Source organism: Nuphar pumila, chromosome 10 (assembly GCF_984573655.1).
Source record: "Nuphar pumila chromosome 10, dmNupPumi1.hap1.1, whole genome shotgun sequence".
Classification (NCBI taxonomy): Eukaryota; Viridiplantae; Streptophyta; class Magnoliopsida; order Nymphaeales; family Nymphaeaceae; genus Nuphar; species Nuphar pumila.
In genome coordinates this window covers 98,959,620-98,982,125 of record NC_143258.1, presented here as the reverse complement: position 1 = coordinate 98,982,125, position 22,506 = coordinate 98,959,620, and the positions used below count along the sequence as shown (strand labels likewise).

The following is a 22,506-nucleotide window of genomic DNA, read 5'->3' as shown; positions in this document are numbered from 1 at the left end:
TCGTGCCATCAACCACTTGTAGGGTCCTACTCGTCACCTGCCCATGAAATGGGTCAGTCTCATAACAAACTGGTAGGTGCACGAATAAATAAAGTAGAACATCATAGAATAAACAATTTATTTCATTAAAAGCAGTAATTAAAATGCGTAATTGAAATGCGAGAAAGTAAATCTATTCTAGCATGTGCAACATATGCAAAAAACTTCTGTACTGAAAGAGATATTCATCACAAGATATAAGCAACATTGTAAGCAATATGAATTTTATTAATCTATAACTATTGTGAACATGATATTCTTTAAGTTCTGATATTAACTGGCCTGTGGGTACGTACATACGCGAAACGTGAAAACAACGGAGACCGATTCGGGGGTTTATTATGTCAAGTATTTTTCATTAACCCGAATGATTGATTGAGACCGCTCTTAAGGGAACGGTCAGTGACAAAGAGAGTAAATTCTCAAAGGCATTCGTGGCCCATGGATGCATCCAACTTCTGCAGATGTACCTGGGAGCTACCACCTAGGATAATTTATGGTAGTCTCATTTTTCCTAACTTCGATGATTGGGGAAGCCGAGTCTTTTGCCCGTGGGGTGGTTGTTAACAACCTGTCCATCAGAGTTATTGTATCATCAATTCTCTCCCTTGATGAACTGTGAGAGTCGAATAAACATGACGGGGGTTTCTTAACCGCCGCCCCATTCTACATGCTCTGGTCTACTAGACCCACCCGAGCATCTTGCCTGTGAAGGCAAATTGTCACCATTTATGTGATCACAACATTATGCTATATGCACGCTTCGAGGTTGCCACAACCTCATCATCCAAACATCGTAACACCAACGTGATGTACTTGTCCAAAAGTAAGACCATACTTGTGTTAAATTATGTACATAATCATATAAATGTAATATATATATTTTATATATATGGTAATACATATACATATATTAATATATATGTATATGTATCTACTCAAATATATATATAAAATATATATTTCTATTTGTTTAGTCATAAGGGTAGTTTAGTCTTTTCTAGTCATAAGGGTAGTTTAGTCTTTTCCCTATTTTTGCGCACATTCATTTTTTGGATGTGATTATAATTATTTTTATTTTTCTTTTTATTTTTTATTTCTTTTTGTATGTGTACCAAAAAGGTACCTTGGGGGGCCCACCAACATAGTCGTTGGGCCCTCTCCAACGGTCACATTTGTGACCGTTGGAGGGGCTCCAACGACTATGGGTGGAGCCCCTCCAAGGCCCCTCTTTGGTATTATAAATAGGGGTTCTCCCCTTTGTATTTTGGATGGCTTTGGGTCAAAGCCCAAGTTCTCAATAAATCGATTCCATTATTTTATGCCTTTGTGCATTTGTGAGTTATTTGTGGGTTGTGCTTTTTGTGCACAAGTGTTCTAAAGTGTTCTTATTGTGCTTTCGTGGTGGGTTCAATATCAAGAATATTAAGGTCTTGATATTAGTATCTTGTTGGAGATACTTTCACATGGTATCAGAGCCTCGTTGGAAGAAAGAAGATCGTGTTTCTCGCCTCTTGTGAAGCACCTCAAAAATCGTGCCATCAAGCTAGTGAAGTTTTTGAGTAAAGCATTTGCTCTGGGCAATATTTTAGAAGCAACTTTCGTCAAGAAAAGGTTGAAAATCCGTTAAGGTACGCTTTATTTTTCATCTTCTCCTCTCCATAATGGGTGAAAAAGACTCCCACTTCTCCCTTGGTTTTAAACTTAGTGGTTCAAACTACCATGTTTGGGCCGGCAACATGGAAGCCCATATCAAAGGGAAAGGTCTTTGGGGTTATGTTCAAGGATCCATATCGGAACCCAAACCCAAGCTTTCTATTATAGGGAAAGGAGAAATCAAAATTCTTGAAGGAGAAGATAGACAAAAGGCCTTAGAAGAATATTCCAAAAGGCATGATGAGTGGGAAATGAAGAACTTCAAAATTTTGTCTTGGATTTTTTCGTCCGTTGAAACCAAGATCAATGCCAACATCATCAAATTTAAAAGGGCCTCCGAAGCTTGGTTATACCTTGAAAAAATGTATACGTCAAGAGACTTGTCTCACAAATACTACCTCCAAAAGAAAGCCTTGACTCTTCAACAAAATGATTTATCTATTCGGGAATATTTTGCCGAATTATCATCTATTTGGGACGAGCTTGTCATGCTCGAACCAAAATGGAGTGGAGAAGCTATTAGTTAAGGCACAAACAACTTGAGGAAGATCGGTTCTTCAACTTCTTAAATGGTCTTAGACCCGAATTTGAGCAAATTCGGTCCTCCCTTCTATCGGCTTTTACCTCCTCATCTATTGAAGATGTCATCACCAAGCTAAGTGGTGAGGAAACACGTATGGGGATTAGTAAAAATAATCCAAGCATTCTTGCTACACCTTCTCAAAATGACTATGAAGTGGTCAATGCCGTGTCAAGACCCGGTAATAATTTGAGCAAATTCGGTCCTCCCTTCTATCGGCTTTTACCTCCTCATCTATTGAAGATGTCATCACCAAGCTAAGTGGTGAGGAAACACGTATGGGGATTAGTAAAAATAATCCAAGCATTCTTGCTACACCTTCTCAAAATGACTATGAAGTGGTCAATGCCGTGTCAAGACCCGGTAATAATTTGAAGACCTACAAACCGCCCCATTTCAAAAATCAAGGGCAAAATGATCGATATGGCAAGAGGGATTATAGCAAATTAACTTGCCATTTTTGTAAAGAACCGGGACATATCAAACCCAATTGTCCTAAATGGAAGAAATTCCTCGCCGCGGCTTTAGCATCCCAATCGGAGGAACGGCCTTCAACATCAAATGAACCTCTTTCGCTTTATCAAATTATGGATGCTCTTCAACCTCTTCTCAAAGGAGGCACTTCTGGAGCCGCCATGTCATCTTCTTCCTCTCTTGGTAAGACATCTTGGCTACTTGATTCTGGTGCTTCGTTTCATATGACTCCAACTCATTGTTTTCTTTCTAATTATTCTGAAAATCCCCTTCCATCTTTTGTCTCAACCGCGGATGGAACCCCTCTTGAAATTAAAGGAATGGGCAATTTTGAAAAACAAGATTTTTTTATCCCAAAAATTCGTCTTATTCCAAAACTAAACTTAAATTTACTTTCCATCTCTCAACTCTCGGACTATGGTTGCGATATAAAGTTCTCTTCTAATAAATGTTGGATACAGGATCGCCAGTCCGGGAAATTGATTAGGGAAGGCTCTAGGAGAGGAGACCTCTACTATGTTGATTTCCTTAAAATGCCCAAGAATCAATTTTGTAATGTTGCTCAAAACAAAGATATTCATGTATGGCATAAGAGATTGGGTTATCCCAACATTGTTAAAATCTCTTATTTGCCTTTTATTAAGCATCTTTGTAATGAAAATTTTGTTTGTAATGAATGTATTCTTGGAAAAATGAGAAGTCTTCCTTTTCCTCAAAGATCCATGTTTACAACAAAACCTTTTGAAATCGTTCACTCCGATGTATGGGGTCCAGCTCCGGTGATATCCAAGGGAGGCTTTTCTTACTATGTTATCTTTGTGGATGATTTCACTAGGTTTAGTTGGATATATTTTCTTAAACATAAATATGAAGTTTTTTCAACTTTTAAAACATTTCATATGATGGTTTTAAATCAATTCAATGGAAATTTGAAAATTTTTAGAACCGATTCGGGTGGCGAATACCTTTCCAATGAATTTAAAAGCTATCTTGAAAACTATGGAATTCTTCATCAAAAGTCTTGTCCCAAAACTCCCCAACAAAATGGGTTGGCTGAACGGAAACATAGGCATATTATTGAAACCACACGAACTTTGCTCATTTCTCAAAATATACCGAAAAAACTCTGGGCGGAGGCCGCTCTTACTTCTGTCTATTTCATAAATAGACTTCCATCTAAAAACTTGAACAAGATTTCCCCGTTTGAAAAATTATACGAAAAAGAACCTGATTATAGCAGGTTAAGGGTTTTTGGATGTAAATGTTTTATCCTTACTGATAAAAATGACAAACTCTCCCCTAAGGCCATTCCTTGTGCCTTTTTTGGTTACTCTGAAACTCATAAAGGTTTTCGTTGTTATGATGTTAAGAGTGATAAACTTTATGTTTTCAGAAATGTAAGCTTCTTGGAAAATTTAGTGGTTTCGAAAAACTTGAAACTAATGATGAGAATATAGATTATTCTTTTCTGTTTGATTTATTAACTGAAGATGATGATACTAGCGATGATGAAACAAATCAAAATGATGAAACTCATACTGATCAACTCATTAATGAAGAACCACATAGATATCCTATAACCTACTCTCATAGAGATAGGAGTACTTTTAGAAGTTCCCTCGAAAGATATGATAGTGAGTCTACCCCTTTAAGTGAAGGAAATCTTCGTAGGACCGAAAGACCAAGAAAACCTCCTTCTAGGTTCATCTCATATGAGTCTTTTTCACCAAAATATAGAGCCTATCTAAGCGCCATTCACTCGTACATAGAACCTAGGGATTTTGAGGAAGCACGAAAATACCCAGAATGGATAGTTGCTATGAACAATGAACTTGAAGCCCTAAAGAAAGCAAAAACCTGGGAGTTTCAAGACCTTCCTAAAGATAAGAAAGCAATAGGGTGTAGATGGGTGTTTAAAGTCAAAACTAAGAGTGATGGGTCTCTTGAGAGATATAAGGCCCGCTTAGTTGCAAAAGGGTATGGTCAAAAATATGGGATTGATTATGAGGAGACTTTTGCCCCCGTTGCTCGGATGGTCACCGTCCGATGTCTTATAACTGTTGCTTCAATAAATAAATGGAACATCTATCAGATGGATGTTAAGAATGCGTTTTTAAACGGAGATCTAAACGAAGAAGTATATATGGATGCTCCTCCTGGAATGAAGTATCCTAAAGGGAAAGTGCTTCGTCTTCGGAAAGCACTGTATGGTTTAAAACAAGCTCCCAAAGCTTGGTATGATAGGTTTAACTCTGTGATGTTAGATAATGGTTTTTCATCATGCTTTACTGATACTGCTTTGTTTGTTAGAAAGTCTAATGCAGGGATTGTTATTCTGTTGCTATATGTGGATGACATGCTTATTACTGGGAATGATTCTAAAGGAATTAAAAGCATAAAGTCCATATTAAAGGATAAGTTTGAAATGTCTGATTTGGGTTTCTTAACTTATTTTTTGGGTATTGAGGTTGCATACTCTCATAGAGGGTATTTTTTGTCTCAAACTAAGCTTGCATCTGAGATTATTGACAGGTCAGGTATTACAGATGATAAAGTTTGTGAAACTCCTGCTATAGTAGGAGCAAAAATGAAGATTGATGATGGTGTTCCTCTCTCCAATCCTACTCCCTACAGGCAACTAGTAGGCTCGTTGATGTATCTAAGTATCACCAGACCAGATATCTCACATGCGGTGCATACGGCAAGTCAATTTCAGCATGCACCAACGTCTGTTCACATGGGTGCTATCTTGCGTGTCGTGAGATACCTAAAGCACACCATTAATAAGGGAGTTTTTCTGTCTTCCATTTCTGAGTTAAAATTAATTAATTATACTGACTCTGATTGGGGAGGTGACCCAAATAACCGTCACTCCACCACTGGTTCTTGTGTATTCTTAGGAGACTCATTGATCTCATGGAGATGCAAAAAGCAGCAAAAGGTATCTCTATCATCAACTGAAGCTGAATATCGTGCCATGGCGACTACTACCATGGAAATTGTTTGGATTCATCAGTTGCTGGAAGATATGGGAATCAAAATTGAAGGGCCTACCAAGCTTTGCTGTGACAACAAAAGTGCGATTTATATTGCTAAAAATCACACTTTTCATGAGCGGACCAAACATATAGAGATGGACTGTCACTATGTTCGAGAGACGTATCTCCAAGGAATCATTGACCTTCCATATGTCACGTCCGAGTATCAGTTGGCGGACTTCTTCACTAAAGCCTTGTGTGCTCCGCGCTTCAACTTCCTTCTTAGCAAACTCTCGGTCATCCTGCCCTAAGTTTGAGGGGGGGTGTTAAATTATGTACATAATCATATAAATGTAATATATATATTTTATATATATATGGTAATACATATACATATATTAATATATATGTATATGTATCTACTCAAATATATATATAAAATATATATTTCTATTTGTTTAGTCATAAGGGTAGTTTAGTCTTTTCTAGTCATAAGGGTAGTTTAGTCTTTTCCCTATTTTTGCGCACATTCATTTTTTGGATGTGATTGTAATTATTTTTATTTTTCTTTTTATTTTTTATTTCTTTTTGTATGTGTACCAAAAAGGTACCTTGGGGGGCCCACCAACATAGTCGTTGGGCCCTCTCCAACGGTCACATTTGTGACCGTTGGAGGGGCTCCAACGACTATGGGTGGAGCCCCTCCAAGGCCCCTCTTTGGTATTATAAATAGGGGTTCTCCCCTTTGTATTTTGGATGGCTTTAGGTCAAAGCCCAAGTTCTCAATAAATCGATTCCATTATTTTATGCCTTTGTGCATTTGTGAGTTATTTGTGGGTTGTGCTTTTTGTGCACAAGTGTTCTAAAGTGTTCTTATTGTGCTTTCGTGGTGGGTTCAATATCAAGAATATTAAGGTCTTGATATTAGTATCTTGTTGGAGATACTTTCACAACTTGTCTAAGGGTACGACTACGATGCGAGGGTAACATTTTAATATATTGAAATTCATTTGGTTCCAACTTGACATGCATTGCTCTTTGAGCGTTTGGCCTATGGAGGCAAATATTATTATATTTATTTATTTCAACAAAGTGCTCATTGTACAGTTCGAGGTGGTCAACGACCTCTCATACTTCTCATTATAGTGTGCGTACCGTATATGTCTAAAGGTTCGGTTACAATGGTAGATCATGGGTTTCTCGAAGGATAACTCAACACTGTGTTCCGTAGGATATAGTATAAGTGATTTCGATTAGCAAGCTTAATTTCTACGAAACAAGAACACAAGTCTAAGGATTGCCGCTGATCCGAGTATCTCTCCCGAGTAACCGACTCGAGGTGCAGCTAATTGCATCTAGCGACTCGCAGAGAGAACACTAGGTTTATAAGCATGCTTTCGTGCTCGAGAAGTTGAGCCTTGCACCAAGAAGGCCCTCTTCTCAACACTACAATGTTTGTACTCAATTTCGCACCCCTATTGAAAGGTGTGAAATGTTGCACACGCACCAGCACACCCTGCGAGGCTTGCCTGCGGGCGGTAAGCGAACAAACATATACTAGCAAAACTAAGTATCTACAATGCGACATCAACAGAAAGCAAGTAAAGGAATACAGTAACAAGAATTTACTATAGAACAAGCCTATGCATGTAGAATACAGAAAATATGTGAATTTCAGATAAATAAAGACAAATAAAGAACAGGATATCACAAAGTCATATGCATGTAAATATCACTTATCATTGTATCAACATCCAAATACTCTATTTAATTCCTCTAAAGTCCTTGTGCAACTTTTCCCTACCTCAGGAGCGATTGCCTACGACTGTAGGTGATGAAGGACTCGGGCCGCGGAGCACGAGCGGGATCCGTCGTGTGAAGTGCGAAAGTGTGAACACTTAGTATGCTTAGTCATCATAAAGAATAGAAAGGGACAATGGTAGAGCATGCCCTGTAGGCGGAGGGCAAGAGCGACAGGGGCCGAAGCCCCTGTCGGACGGAATCTATCGAGTGGCAGGGGCCAAGGCCCCTGCCTGGCTAAACACATCAGACGGCAGGGACCACAGCCCTTGCCTGGCAAGAACAACAAATGGCAGAAAGGGGAGAGCGTGGCAGGGAGCCGTCGGCCTTCTGTCGGCTCTTCGACAATCATAAAGAGAGGGAGGGTGCGACAGAGCCTTCTGTCGGCCCTCTGGCGATCATGAGAAGAGCGAGAGGGGTAGGCAAGGCTTCGCCCCGCCTGCCGAAATGCTCAAGTGGCAGGGGCGATAGCCGGACAGAGGCAGGGCGAAGCCCTGCCCTCTGCTAAACCAAACAGCAGGGGTCCAGGCCCCTGCTGAATGGGGAAATCGAAGAAGAAGGCAGAGAGAAGAAAAGGGGAGGGTGCGGCAGGGGCCGTTGGCCTCCTACCGGCTTTCCGACGAACGCAGAAAAAGAGGGAGAGGCCACGACAAGGGGGGCCACCGACCTCCCAACAAACCGAGAGAGAGGGGGAGAGTGCGGTAGGGGGCCGTCGGCCTCCCAATAGACCGAGAGAGAGGGGGAGAGCGCGGCAGGGGGCCGTCGACCTTCTGCTGGCCTCCCGGTGAACGCATAGAAAGAAGAAGAAGAAGTAGTAGAAGAAATAGAAGACGTACCTAGGAGAGGAGGCCGGCGTCGTCGGCGCCGCCGCATGTAGAGGAGGAGGAGGAGGGAGGCGCAGCCGATGGGAGCCCTTCCTCCCATATCGTGCTTTTAAAGGGGATCGAGGGGAAGCCCAACAGGGAAACCCCTCCCGTTTCGTTGCGTGGAAAGGGGGGGGGGGGAGGGGGGGAAGAGGGTTTAAACGAAACCCTCGCCCCCCGTGTTTTAACCCTAACAGGCCAGGGTCGGGTCCGGATCCATCCCAAGTGCGATTTTTTTTTTTATGTGGGTTTTACATGCACTCTTGAGCAAATCGCAAAAGCCCTCACCCTTGCGCACAGATCGGCCCCCAAATCACTCTCACGACTCCTAAAGTGCGTAGATACCTCTCTAATGGCCTCTACACACATGTCAAAGTTGGCCCTCCAGGGGTCTTTAAAACACAAAAAATAAAAAATACGATTTGGCCCTGTTTAAAGTGCGCTGAAGGTGTATCATATGATACATGGTTGTATAGTAAAACACACCCGATATAGATATGATACACACTCTTATCGTGATACTAGTGTGTATCGTATCGATTTTTCCCATAGTTACTATACGTATCGTACAATATGGTACAATACTTACAACATTGTCTATAGCTATATATACACCTATATATACAACTTTAACATTCAGGTCATGTTAACTTCATGTTATGAAACATATAGAAATACGCGAGGTAGTGTTCTCTCTCTCTCTCTTATCTTTGGGGGGGGGATTGGGGTAATATGTGCACCTAATGATTTGGTCATGTCATGTGACTCACCTAGGTTAACCTATGACTCAATCAGAGTCAAGCAAGTCTCGGCCACGTTTTAGTAGAAACCTGGCCAATCTACTGGATTGACCAGGTAAAGTGTTCTTTAAAAACAAAATTCAGTTCTCGTTTTGGGTGATAATTGGCCCTTTCTACAAGCAATTAAATGTGAACAAGACTGTTTGAGGATATAAAATTTTAGATGGAAATAGAATGTAGATTTCAGTTTGAACTCTCTACTTGGCTGGCTCCTTTGGTGCAACTGAAGCAATATGCAGTTTGAGGTGAAGACGGATTAAAGACATACTTAGCTAGAGAGATTTTCTACTCTTGCTTGTTACCCTCTCCTCTTCTATATGTGAAAATTAGTCTTAGTTTTCCTTCATGCCCCTGTTATGAGTTTGATATTTATCATATCTAGTTTCTGCTTGGTATCTCATAACATCTTTCTGATTCTGATTGGTGTGGTTGTTGTTACTTGTAAAGGTGGCTGCATGGAAAGATAGTGACGGTGATTGGTATGAGACTGGGCTACATATATTCTGTAAGTTTTTCCATTGACTCATGCAGCACTAAACAGCACACAAATCCTTCACAAGATTTCATATTACTCTGTACCAGATGTTGTAAACGAAGTCCTTTGGGTTGGAAATAAATTTCTCTAGAAAATCTTTTCACTATTGCAGTTTCTTGCTAGGCACACAGATATCGACAATGAAATTCATTGAGGAACACAAGTCTTGCATAGCATACTGACTCAAGCAAGTCAATGGTATCTCTAATGGAAAAAGAAAAATCAAACATCTGCCTCCACAGAAGGTAGTAATGGACATAGAGCTTTTCAGGGCATGTAACTGAGTCCAGCATGTCAATGATATCACCATAATGTGGAAGCAAAAATTAAACTTCTGCATCCATTGTTGTTGATACGTGATGAAAAACCACTCAAACTACTTTTACTCGGGTGAATTGCAAAAGTTTGTCAAACTGGCCATTAGACCATCCTAACGGCTAGTTTTTTGCTTGGCTATTTATATGAGGCTTATGCCTCATTGTGAGTTTGAGAGAGGATGATTGTACATATTGTGTGTGAGTGTTTTGTAGTGAGGTTTATGTGTAATTTTTTGTTTATTTTATTATTAATAAAAATTAGTATTTTATTTTTTGGTGTTATTATGAATGCATAAACATGCTATTTCTTATCTATGGTCAAATGAGTTATGTCTATGCTTTTGTTCCTATTTATTTGTCTTTCGTTTGTGTCTTGGGTTTCGCGCCACTTCATGACAGGTGGAAGGGATTTCCTAGCTAATTTTCGACAATCCACCAAATGTGACATAATAATCTATGTTTCAGAGTCCAAGGTTGAGAAGGTCAATCATTGCTTTATCAACTCTATTTGGAGGGGTTATAACTATTCTTTTTCACTAGCAAGTGAGAAATGTTGGGTTATTATTATAATGTGGCAGAAGAACCTGGATGGGGGTGTGAGGAAGATCAGAAAGTATTCAATTTTTGTGAGGTTTGGGAAGGTTGTCCGATAGTCCTTTCATGCTATCATTAGTTTATGGACTGGTTAGTAGCGGCAAAAAGAGTTTGGGAGCAGTTTGAGGGAATTGGTGACAATATTCAGGATCCCTCCGTTATCAACAAGGATTTTAGTTCCCTCTTGTCCACGGGTGGAAGCAATAAGGTATTTTATAGGGAAGCCAATGCATAGAGATTTGGCAGTTTTGTGGAAAATCTAAGTCTGTAGACTTTCTGCTATCTGGGTAAATGCGTTCTTGTTCTAATAATAGGTATCCGCCTTGTTTTTGTAGTCTAGACAATTTTTTGGAGCAGGTCTTCTTTGAGAAGGCAAAGAACACTATTAATACCATTGATTCCAGGACTGTTTCAGATCATGGTTCTATTAGCCTGATTTGGGGAAAGAAACAAAAAGTCAGGTGAATTTTCAGAATGGAAGCTTGGTGGTATTTGCACCAGAACTAAAGGAGTTTGTCATGGACTGGTGGATGTGTCAATAGGATTGCATTCAGGATAATGACGAATCAAGAGTATATATATCTTTTATTTTTTATTTCAAAAGAAAGAGAACTTTCATCAAAAGGAAAAAGAGAGTAGTGATGAGCAGCCAGAAGGTAAAAACAAAGGATAAAGGAAAAAACAATTCAACATTAGCATGATAAATCAGGCTTTTACTGCCTTCCTATTATGAATGTGCAGATTTAAAACATCTGGATGCATCTTCGTCATCATGTTTCCTGTCCTTTAGTTGTTTCTAGATCAATTTGTTATGCAAACATTATTGTGTAGCTGTCTTTCCACAGCATCTGTAATCCCTACTGATGAGTGTATTGTCTTGTATGGTTATGACTTCCTCCAGTTGGGGCTTATCCGAACATCCAAAATTTGTTCAGTGAACTTGGTATAAATGATCGATTACAATGGAAGGAACACTCAATGATTTTTGCAATGCCGAATAAACCTGGAGAGTTCAGCCGCTTTGATTTTCCTGAAGTTCTTCCTGCTCCATTGAATGGTAAGTAGTTATCAGGCAGCCTCAGAAGATGTTTGTTTTGGTTCATGTTTTTCTGTGGATATTCCTACTTAGGAAGCAATGGGTTGAAGATGATATGCATAACGTGCTCCAGTGACTAATATATTTTGTTCACTTTAGTTAAAATCTTCTTACATATCTGTAGTAAACCTTTGCAACACATGCAAAATCTGGAACAAGCTGAAGTTTGTGAGAATATCACTGTGAACATTGTGCATAGGAGAGCTGTACTGTCTTTGACCTTTGCTTTTTGATTCGAACATTAATGAAGTGTGTTATATTGCCAGAAGTAGGTTAGTTTACCATCTTTTATTATGTTACTGGTTATATGTCACTTCGTGTTATAGTCATTTTGCTCGGATATCATTATGAAGTTGTTAGACCTTAGAGGTTACATGTTTCCATTTTAGTGGATTTTTTTTTCTCTTTTTTCTTTTCCAAAACATTTAACAAGTATTATTTCATAATATCTGCATGCTGCATGCCTATGAAGATGGCAGTTAATGATAAATTTGTATGGTTATTTTTTGAGAAATGGAAGCATATAGAATGAAAGGTATTACTGAGTTGTTTAGTCACTATCTACCATGAAAAAGTAGAAAAGAAAATGATGTCTTGGATTTGATGTGGACATCAATCTACATGGAGCATAGTGTGATTCATAGGGATGATATATATGTGTGTGTGGTCACAAAATAGTACGGATCCCGATGCACTCCAAAAACAGCATCAAGAGTTGAAACATAATGCATTTGGACAAGACCATAACAACAAAGGTGAAACCTATTAAATATGAATGAATATCTTCATTAATAGAGAACACAAATAGAATACAAAAAAGAAATTACATAAATTCCTCACTACATAATTCTCAAAACACAAAAAGTACCTAATACTACCTATCAATGTCTCACTTTACAATGCATCCACCCACCCCTATTTATAGGGAAGAAGGAGAGAAAAGGAGAAGGGGAGAACCCTTCTAGCCATTGGAGAGGATCCAATGGCTAGAGATATAACCATTGGACCCTCTCCAACGGTTATATAAAGTCAACATTGGTTGACTTAGTCAACCCAAGTTGACTATTATATATAATATATATTTTATATAAATAACAATGTATATTGTAATCTATGTCACATGGGCGCGGGTGCGGGTGCGGGGATTCAGCACTTCTAAAAAACCCGGGTTCGGTAGGGGCAAAAATGTATATATATATATATATATATATATATATATATATATATATATATATATATATATATATATAGAAGGGGGTCAGGGGTGAAGACTTGTTACCCACGTTCTGCTTGTTGTGTACTTTAGCTCAACGGGACAAAATTGATGAACCGAAAGGATTGGCAATCTGATCGACCTAGCCTGCTCCGTTCTGCTGAGTGTCATGATTCAATCATGTCTGAAACTCCCTGGTCTTCATGAAAAAAAATATAAGCGAAAGGTTTGACGTGGTTTGTTGGAGAGAGAGTCTTCACTCGGCCTACGACGCCACTGCCTAGGGCTCTTCAAATTTCATTTTATATACAGTTGCACACAGATGACAACTAAAAGAAATTTATTGGATTTGACATGTGGAAAAGAGAGGTCTACACAAGGCTACGGCTAGAGCACCTCGTCAGGAGAAAAGTGAATACTAATAGCCACCAAGGCTCTACTCTACCACCATCATTATCATTTATTATCATTTATTATGGAGAGAGAAAATCCTTGACGAAAAAGGATTTGGTTGGTTGAAGCATAAAGACTTCAAAAGGCTCTTGAATTTTGGTTTTAATTTTTGAGGAAGATGAATCATCATTTCCAAGTTAACAGTATGTTTTCCAACGCTGTGAATTAATTGTTTGGAGGCAGGAATAGCATGGGATGCCAACAAAGCTCGTCAGATGTTGTGGACACAAGTGCCCCTTTATAAAACAAGAGCAGCAGCAACAAGCAGCTGTCAAGATTTTTTTTTTTTTAAATTCTGCAGCCCATTTTGTAGGGCAATTTTTTTTTTAAAAAAAAATCCAAACAAAAATGGACCGAAATGATCCTGGGTGCGGTCAACGCACCCAGAATCGGGTTGACCGCACCCGGTGCCGCACCCTCACCCGCGTCGAGTCGTGTCGACGCGGGTGCGGCACCCTGCTAGCTGAATCCCTGTGACATAGATTGTAATGAAACAATAGAAAATACAAAAACAATGCCACTAGGGGCTTTATAAGATTACGATCACAAAAGTGCATAAGCACAAACCAATGCCATTAAGGGCTTATAAGATCGCAACACAATGTGCACATTTACAAGTCCACTATAGGACAAAATAATAGCCATCAAGGGGCAACAACACAAGCACTAAGTGCATATAAAACATTAAGGAATTAAATAAAAAAACACAAAATATAAAAAATATTATTCTTTATTGAGCATAAATGCTTAAGAGAAGCATTACATAACATGGGGACAAGAGATCCCTTATATACACAAAGGAAGAGCCAAAAGGGAACTCGCTATAAATATAGCTGTTGGGATGCTTCCAACGACTCTTAAGAGCAAAAAGACCTTAATATCCTTGGTCTTTGGGATAAAGATAATACAAAAAAAAAAAATAAAGAAAAAGAAAATCTGTCCCTAGAGGACATAACCTATTACACAAGAAAACGATGAAAATGCCCCTAGAGGGTATTTACCTATTACAGTGATAAATATATATATATATAATGTATGTATACATTATATACATATCTCTTAGCATATTTATACATATATATCATATATATATGTATACATAAATATATGAAGATATTATATATATATATATATATATATATATATATATATATATATATATATATATATATATATATAAGATTACATCATCTTAACATGTGTGTGTGTAATTGGTCTGATCTCCCTAATTGAGTGTGGACCACTTCAACATTTGCCTTTCTTCTCAAAAAAAAAAAGTGTGGACCACTTCAACAAACCATAGCTGCAGATGTTTTTCAATCTGAGGCTGTCCTAAAACATGCTTTGGATCAAATTGTTTCGATGCAGAAATCATACTTTTGCATTTCAAAGTTCTGCTGCAGTATGTGTTGATTTTTATATTCTTTTAAAAACCTGCCTTAACATAAGAAATTCCTCATCTAAGAATACATGCAAATTGCAACGAAACTTTGTTAAATAATATGGTGCAGAGTCTGCAGACTGAGTCCATACTCAAGTTGGGTAGGGAAGACCAATTACTCTATACACACACACAGAGGAGATATCATGATTCATTGGGATGATAAGGATGTAGTGAGATTCACTGGGATTTAATATTATATATATATAGACATATGATCACTATAATTGGGTTATATAAATGCATTAATTTGTGATAATTTTATAAGTCAGAACTCAAATTATATCATCATTTAACACATTCATTTTTTGGGTTATGTTTTGAATAGGATCAGTTTAAGAGGACACTATACACAATGTTTGTGATGTAAATAAAATGGGCACATAACCCTATATGAATAAGTTCCAAGTACAACACTGGATGAAGTCATAGATATAAGTAAGAAATTGATGAACTAATTCTTGGGTATAGACAAAAGTCAACATGAAGAGATGGACAAACATATACTTGTAAAAGTATCTCTAACAAGATACTAAGATCAAGATCTTAATATTCTTGATAACAAACTCGGCACACATGCACGATAAGAACACTTGTGCACAAAAGCACAACTCACAAAATCTCACAAATGCGCAATGGCATAAAAATATTGGAACCACTTTATTGAGCACTTGGGCTTTGACTCAAAGCCATAAGAAATACAAAGGGGTGAAACCCCTATTTATAAGCCCATAAAGGAGCCACAAAAGGGGGCTCCCAAGAGAGTCGTTGGGAGCCCCCAACGACTCTTTGGGGAGCCTCCCTATGTGGCACACAAACCAAGTAAGAAAAAGAAAGAAAGAAAAAAAAGAATTACAATCATATTCCAAGGGGAATATGTGTAAAATAGGAATTTACAGAAATACCCTTTTCAGGTAAAAAGAAACAAAAAAGAAATAAGTATATATATTCATATATATATATATATTGAGATACATATACATAATACATATATATATATATATATATATATATGAATATATATACTAGATTACATAATTTAACACCCCCCCTCAAACTTAGGGCATGATGACCGAAAGTTTGCCAAGGAGAAAGTTGAATCGTGGTGCACATAAAGCTTTGGTGAAGAAATCTGCCAACTGATATTCTGAAGTAACATAAGGTAGATCAATGATTTCTTTTAGATAAGCTTCACGAACATAATGACAATCTATTTCAATGTGCTTAGTCCGCTCTTGGAAAGTATGATTTTTGGCAATATAAATTGCACTTTTGTTATCACAGCATAGCTTAGTGGGCCCCAAGGTTTTAAAACCCAGTGACTCGGGACTCGACTCGTTCTTTATTGACTCGTGACTCGGCGGGTCAACTCGGTGACTCGGACCGGGTTTTGTTAACTTTTGATTTTAAAAGAAAAACAATATATAATTTGTCTCAAACCATGTTTTTCAGTAAACAAGAGATGTTTTTTTGGCTCCATGCAGAATCTTGGGTTGAACTGAAATAAGGAGATCGTAGCATGTGGATAAATTGTTCATTAATGAGCAATAAGTTGGAAATGTGGAATGAAAGAGCACAATTTATTCCAGTTACATAGATGCCTTTATGCATTAAAAATGCACATGCCTATAAAAAAAAGAGAATTTTTGTTGGATGTGATAAGGCAAGGTGAGGACAATTGGTTCTGATTAAAGGGGTATAGCCTATATGAGATACAAAGAAAATATAAAGTCAGAAAGGACAAGAAAGAAGCACCAAGTAGATGTTGGAACTCTATGGATGTTAAGGCCAAAGTTATGTATGACTTTGTTCCAGTTTCTTGTCTATTATGCCTTCATAAAGATGGGGGCAAAGAGGAAAGGTGTGAGGAGAAAACCAAATTCTTCCTTGTTATATAGTCATGTTAGTAAAGTTTAAAGCAAAATATTAAATGCATTTATGCAAAGAAACTGCAAAAAATATAATTGTGTAGAACATAATAAAAGCAACAATCTACTTGATCATAAAATATTAATTAGCTGTTGTTGAATATGAAGATTGTCCTGCCTGATGCTTCTAGAAATAGATTCATATCCAATAACATTTACCTTAGATCATAGTCACATATTGTCTTCTTTACATATTGAAGACATTAAGAAAGTAACAACAATATTCTCAATAATATTACAAATTTTTTTATTCTGAAATACTGAAAAAATCAAATTTTAAACATTCCAGAACTCGCCCGAGTCAGGCCGAGTCAAGCCGAGTCAGGCCGTGTCACAGCCGAGTCTTCGCAGACCGAGTTTAGCTTGCTGGGTTGACTCGCTGGAGGGCTGAGCCGAGCCGAGTCACCGAGTTGACTCAGCGAGTTTTAAAACCTTGGTGGGCCCTTTAATAGTGATCCTCATATCTTCAAGCAGCTGATGGATCCATACAATTTACATGGTAGTAGTTGTCATGACACGATATTCAGCTTCAGTCAAAGATAGAGAAACTTTTTGTTGCTTCTTACATCTCAACGAGATCAGTGAATCACCTAAGAACACACAAAAACCAGTGGTGGAGTGACGGTTATTTGGGTCACCTCCCCAATCAGAGTCAGCATAAGCAATTAATTTTAAATCAAAAGAAGATGACATAAAAATTTCCTTATTTAGAGTACCCTTTAGGTATCTTACGACCCGTAAGACGACACTCATGTGAACAAAAGTTGGTGTATGCTGAAACTGACTTGCCGTATGAACTGCATGTGAGATATCTGGTCTGGTAATACTCAGGTACATCAACGATCCTACAAGCTGTCTGTAGGGAGTAGGATCGGAGAGGAGAACATCATCATCAATCTTCATTTTAGCTCCTACTATAGCAGGAGTTTCACAAACCTTATCATCTGTAATACCTGACCTGTCAATAATCTCATATGCAAGCTTAGTTTGAGACAAAAAATACCCTCTATGAGAGTATGCTACTTCAATACCCAAAAAATAAGTTAGGAATCCCAAATCAGGCATTTCAAACCTATCCTTTAAAATTGATTTTATGCTTTTAATCCCTTTAGAATCGCTTCCGGTTATAAGCATGTCATCCACATATAGAAGTAAAATAACTATCCCTGTATTGAATTTTCTAATAAACTGAGCAGTATCAGTAAAACAAGATGAAAAACCATTTTCTATCATTACAGAATTAAACCTATCATACAAAGCCTTGGGGGCTTGTTTCAAACAATAAAATGCTTTTCGAAGGCGAAACACTTTTCCTTTAGGAGACTCTATACCAAGAGGAGCATCGATATATACTTCTTCATTTAGATCTCCGTTTAGAAAAGCATTCTTAACATCCATTTGATAGATGCTCCACTTGTTGATTGAGGCAACAATTATAAGACATCGGACAATGACCATTCGAGCTACTGGGGCAAAGGTCTCTTCATAATCTATGTCACAGGGATTCGGCTAGCAGGGTGCCGCACCCGCGTCGACGCGGGTGTGGGTGCGGCATCGGGTGCGGTCAACCCGATCCTGGGTGCGTTGACCGCACCCAGGATCATTAAGGTCCATTTTTCTTTTTGGATTTTTTTTTTAAAAATTTTTGCCCAAATGGGCTTCGAATTTTTTTTAAAAAAAATTTATGCTGACAGTCTATCAGCTGCTGACAGCTGCAAAATTTGAAAAAAAAAACACCTATTCCCCCGACCCCCTTTATATATATTACATTTTTGCCCCTGCCGCACCCCCGCACCCGAGTTTTTTGGAAGTGCCGAATCCCCGCACCCGCACCCACACCCATGTGACTCTGTTCATAATCAATCCCATATTCTTGACTATATCCTTTTGCAACCAAACGGGCCTTGTATCTCTCAAGGGACCCATCACTCTTAGTCTTAACCTTAAATACCCATCTACACCCTATTGCTTTCTTATCTTTAGGAAGGTCTTGAAATTTTCATATCTTGGCTTTTCTCAGAGCTTCGAGTTCATTATTCATTGCGGTTATCCATACAGGACATTTTCGTGCTTCTTCAAAGTTTCTAAGTTCTATGTAAGAATGAATGACGCTTAGACATGCTTTATATTTAGGTGTAAAAGACTCATATGAGATGAACCTAGAAGGAGTTTTTCTATGTCTTTCGGTCCTACGAAGGTTCTCCTCACTTTGAGGAGCAGTCCCACCAGTTTCATCATATCTTTCAAGGGCACTTCTTAAAGTATTTCTATCTCTATGAGTATAGGTTATGGGATCTCTATGTGGTTCCTCATTGACATGTTGATGAAATGAAGAGGACACAAGACTGATTTCATTATCACTTGAGTCATTTTGATTTGACTCATCGTCACTAGTTTCATCACCTTCAGTTAAAAGATCAAATACAAAAAAATAGTCTACATCCTCGTCATTAGATTCAAGTTTTTCGAAACCACTGAGATTTTCCAAAAAGCTGACATTTCTGGAGACATAGTTTATCATTTTTAATACCATAACACCGAAAACCCTTTTGAGTTTCAGAATAACCAAGAAAGGCATAAGGAATGACCTTGGGGGAAAGTTTGTCGTTTTTATCAGTAAGGACAAAACATTTACATCAAAAAACCTTTAACCTGCTATAATCAGGTTCTTTTTCATACAATCGTTCAAATGGGGAAACCTTGTTCAAATTTTTTGATGGGAGTCTATTTATGAGATAGACCGATGTAAGGGCTGCCTCAGCCCAGATTCTTTTTGGAATATTCTGAGAAATGAGCAAGGTTCTAGTAGTTTCAATGATATGCCTATGTTTTCGTTCAACCAACCCATTTTGTTGTGGGGTTTTTGGGCAAGTTTTTTGCTGGAGAATACCATGACTTTCAAGATAACTTTTGAATTCATTTGAAAGATATTCGCCACCGGAGTCGGTTCTAAGAATTTTTAAACTTCCATTGAATTGATTTAAAATCATCATATGAAATGTTTTAAAAATTGAAAAAACTTCATGTTTATGTTTAAGAAAATATATCCAACAAAATCTAGTGTAATCGTCCACAAAAATAACATAGTATGAGAAACCTCCCTTAGATATCACAGGAGCCGAACCCCATACATCGGAGTGAACAATTTCAAAAGATTTTGTTGTAAACATGGATCTTTGAGTAAATGGTAGACTTTTTATTTTCCCAAGAATACATTCATTACATACAAAATTCTCATTACAAAGATGCTTAATAAAAGGCAAATAAGAGATTTTAACAATGTTGGGATGCCCTAGTCTCTTATACCATACATGAATATCTTTGTTTTGAGCAACATTACAAAATTGGTTCTTGGGAATTCGGAGAAAATCAACATAGTAGAGGTCTCCTCTCCTAGAGCCTTCCCCAATCAACTTCCTGGACTGAATTTAAGTTGAGAGACCGAAAGTAAATTTAAGTTTAGTTTTGGTATAAGACGAATTTTTAGAATAAAGAAGTCTTGTTCTTCAAAATTTCCTATTACTTTAATTTTAAGAGGTGTTCCATCCACCGTTAAGACAAAAGATGGAAGAGAATTTTTAGAAAAAGCGAAAAGAGAACAAGCACTTGGAGTCATATGAAAAGCTGCACCGGAATCTAAGAGCCAAGTCGTCTTACCGGGAGGTGAGGAGGATAACATAGCGGCTCCGAAAATGCCTCCCTTGAGAAGAGGTTGTAGAGCATCCATAATTTGTTGAAGGAAAAGAGACCCATTTGATGAAGATGGTCATTCCTCTGGTTGGGACGTGTGATCATTGCAAAAATTTTCCTCTTTATTTTCTCTTTTTCTTCTCTTTCCCTTTTCTAGACTCTATTTCCCTTTTTGAATGAGAAAATAAAAAATAGAAAAGAAGAGAGAAAAGAAAAGAAAAGAAAGAAGAGAGAGGAACTCTTTTGCAAAGGTTTCACTTGACCTAAATTTTGAAAAGATTTCGAAATTACTCGCCTTCGTTTTTGAAAATTTTGCGGGAAAATGGAGAGATGGGATTTGCTCGTCGGTACGAGGTTTGACCGTTCCTGACGCCTTTACCAGGGGTAATCGAACAAAGGATCGAACTTGTGCCTTTTGCTTTGCCTAAATATTGTTTAAGAATTTATTCTAAGTCTAAGAATGCACATTAAATCACGCTTGTGCAATGCAAATGTAGAAATGTATGCTTTTGAGAAGAATAATTTAGAAATTTTGGGATTTTCCAAGTGATTTTGAAATTATGAAGAAATGGTTTTTTGAAAGTTGAAGATTGACTTGGAAAAGTTAGATTTTGAATCTAACATAAGACTTGAAATAGATCTTGAAAAAGAGACTTTGAGTTTTGAAATAATCTTGCGATAGATCTTGTATTGAAGAATGAAGAGAAAAGAAGAATTGAATCTAGGATAGAATTTTGAAGAAAAAATGAGATTTTAAAGTTAAAATGAACTTTGAATTTGAATTTTTGATTTTTTAAAATCGATTTTGAAAAAGGGATCTTTGATCTTGACTTTTGAATTCAGAACCTGAAATAGGAATTTTTGATTTGGAAATTGAATTTAGACTTGGAGAAATAGATTTAAAAGTGGTTTTGGAAAATAGAAATAGAAATTGAAATCTTGAAATCCAGATGAGATTTGAGAATGAAAATGAGTTTGGAATTGAAAATCAAATTGGAAAATGGGATTGGATTTGAAAATCTGAATCCAAGATGGAATTGGATTTGAAATCTAGAATCCTAGATGGAATCAGATTTGAACTCTGGAATCCTAGATGGAATTTGATCCAAAATCTGGAATCCAAGATGGAATTGGATTTTGCAATCTGGAATCCAAGAGGAAATTAGATTTGAAAATATGAATCCAAGGTGGAATTTAGAAGATGGATCTAGATATTGAGAAATCTTGATGAGATCTGAAGATGGATCTGAACCATGGAAATCCAGATGGGATTTGAAGGTAGATCTGGATTTTGGAAATCCAGATAGAATTCGGAATTGGATTCAAGAAATCCAGATAGAACTTGAAGATGAATTTGGATTTAGCACTAATCTTTAGAATTTCGATCCTTAATTTCAAAGTGATTTGAAGATTAAAAGCTCAAAAAGATTTCAGAAAGAACTTGGATATTTTGAGAATTTGAAGTGAAGAATAGAAAACTTGATCAGGAGATGAACTTCAAATTTAAATTTGAACTTTGAAATTCGATTTGAATTGATTTTGAAATTGGACTTTTGAATCTTGGAAATGAATTTGGAATTTCAAAGTTGAATTGAACTTTAAAATTTGATTTGAATTGGAAGTTGAATTTTGAATTTAGAGATGAATTTGAAATTTCAAAGTTAAATTGAACTTTGAAATTGGAATATTGAATTTTGAAAAATAAGATAAAATTGAGAATGGGAAGATGAATTTGAATAAGAATTGAAGATTGATTTGAGAGATGAAGAAGATATTTGAAGAATTATCTCAAAATCACTTGGATTTTTGAAAATAATTTGAAAACAATTTGAAGAATGATGCAATTCTACCCTAAATGATGAATGAATTAAAAAATTTTGGAAATTGGATATTGAAAAACATATTTTATTCTTTAAATGAATTGAAATAAGATTGAAGATATAATACATTCCTAACTATGGTCATGAAATGTATTATAAAATAATCTGTATTTAAATTCAGATGAAAAATAAAACATATTTTGGTGCCTTTATAGAGTTTAAAATGAAA

General features: G+C 37.2%; 1 protein-coding gene across 2 annotated transcripts in view; it reads left to right on the top strand.

The window, feature by feature from the left end:
- Nucleotides 1–22,506, top strand: part of PDS3 (phytoene desaturase 3) — a 158,417-nt gene that overhangs the window by 57,127 nt on the left and 78,784 nt on the right. For both annotated transcript variants that reach the window (XM_090019452.1, XM_090019453.1), the window contains exons 5-6: nt 9,638–9,695; nt 11,538–11,693. In XM_090019452.1, coding sequence (XP_089875578.1) covers nt 9,638–9,695; nt 11,538–11,693 — 214 coding nt within the window. The remainder of the gene's footprint in view (nt 1–9,637; nt 9,696–11,537; nt 11,694–22,506) is intronic.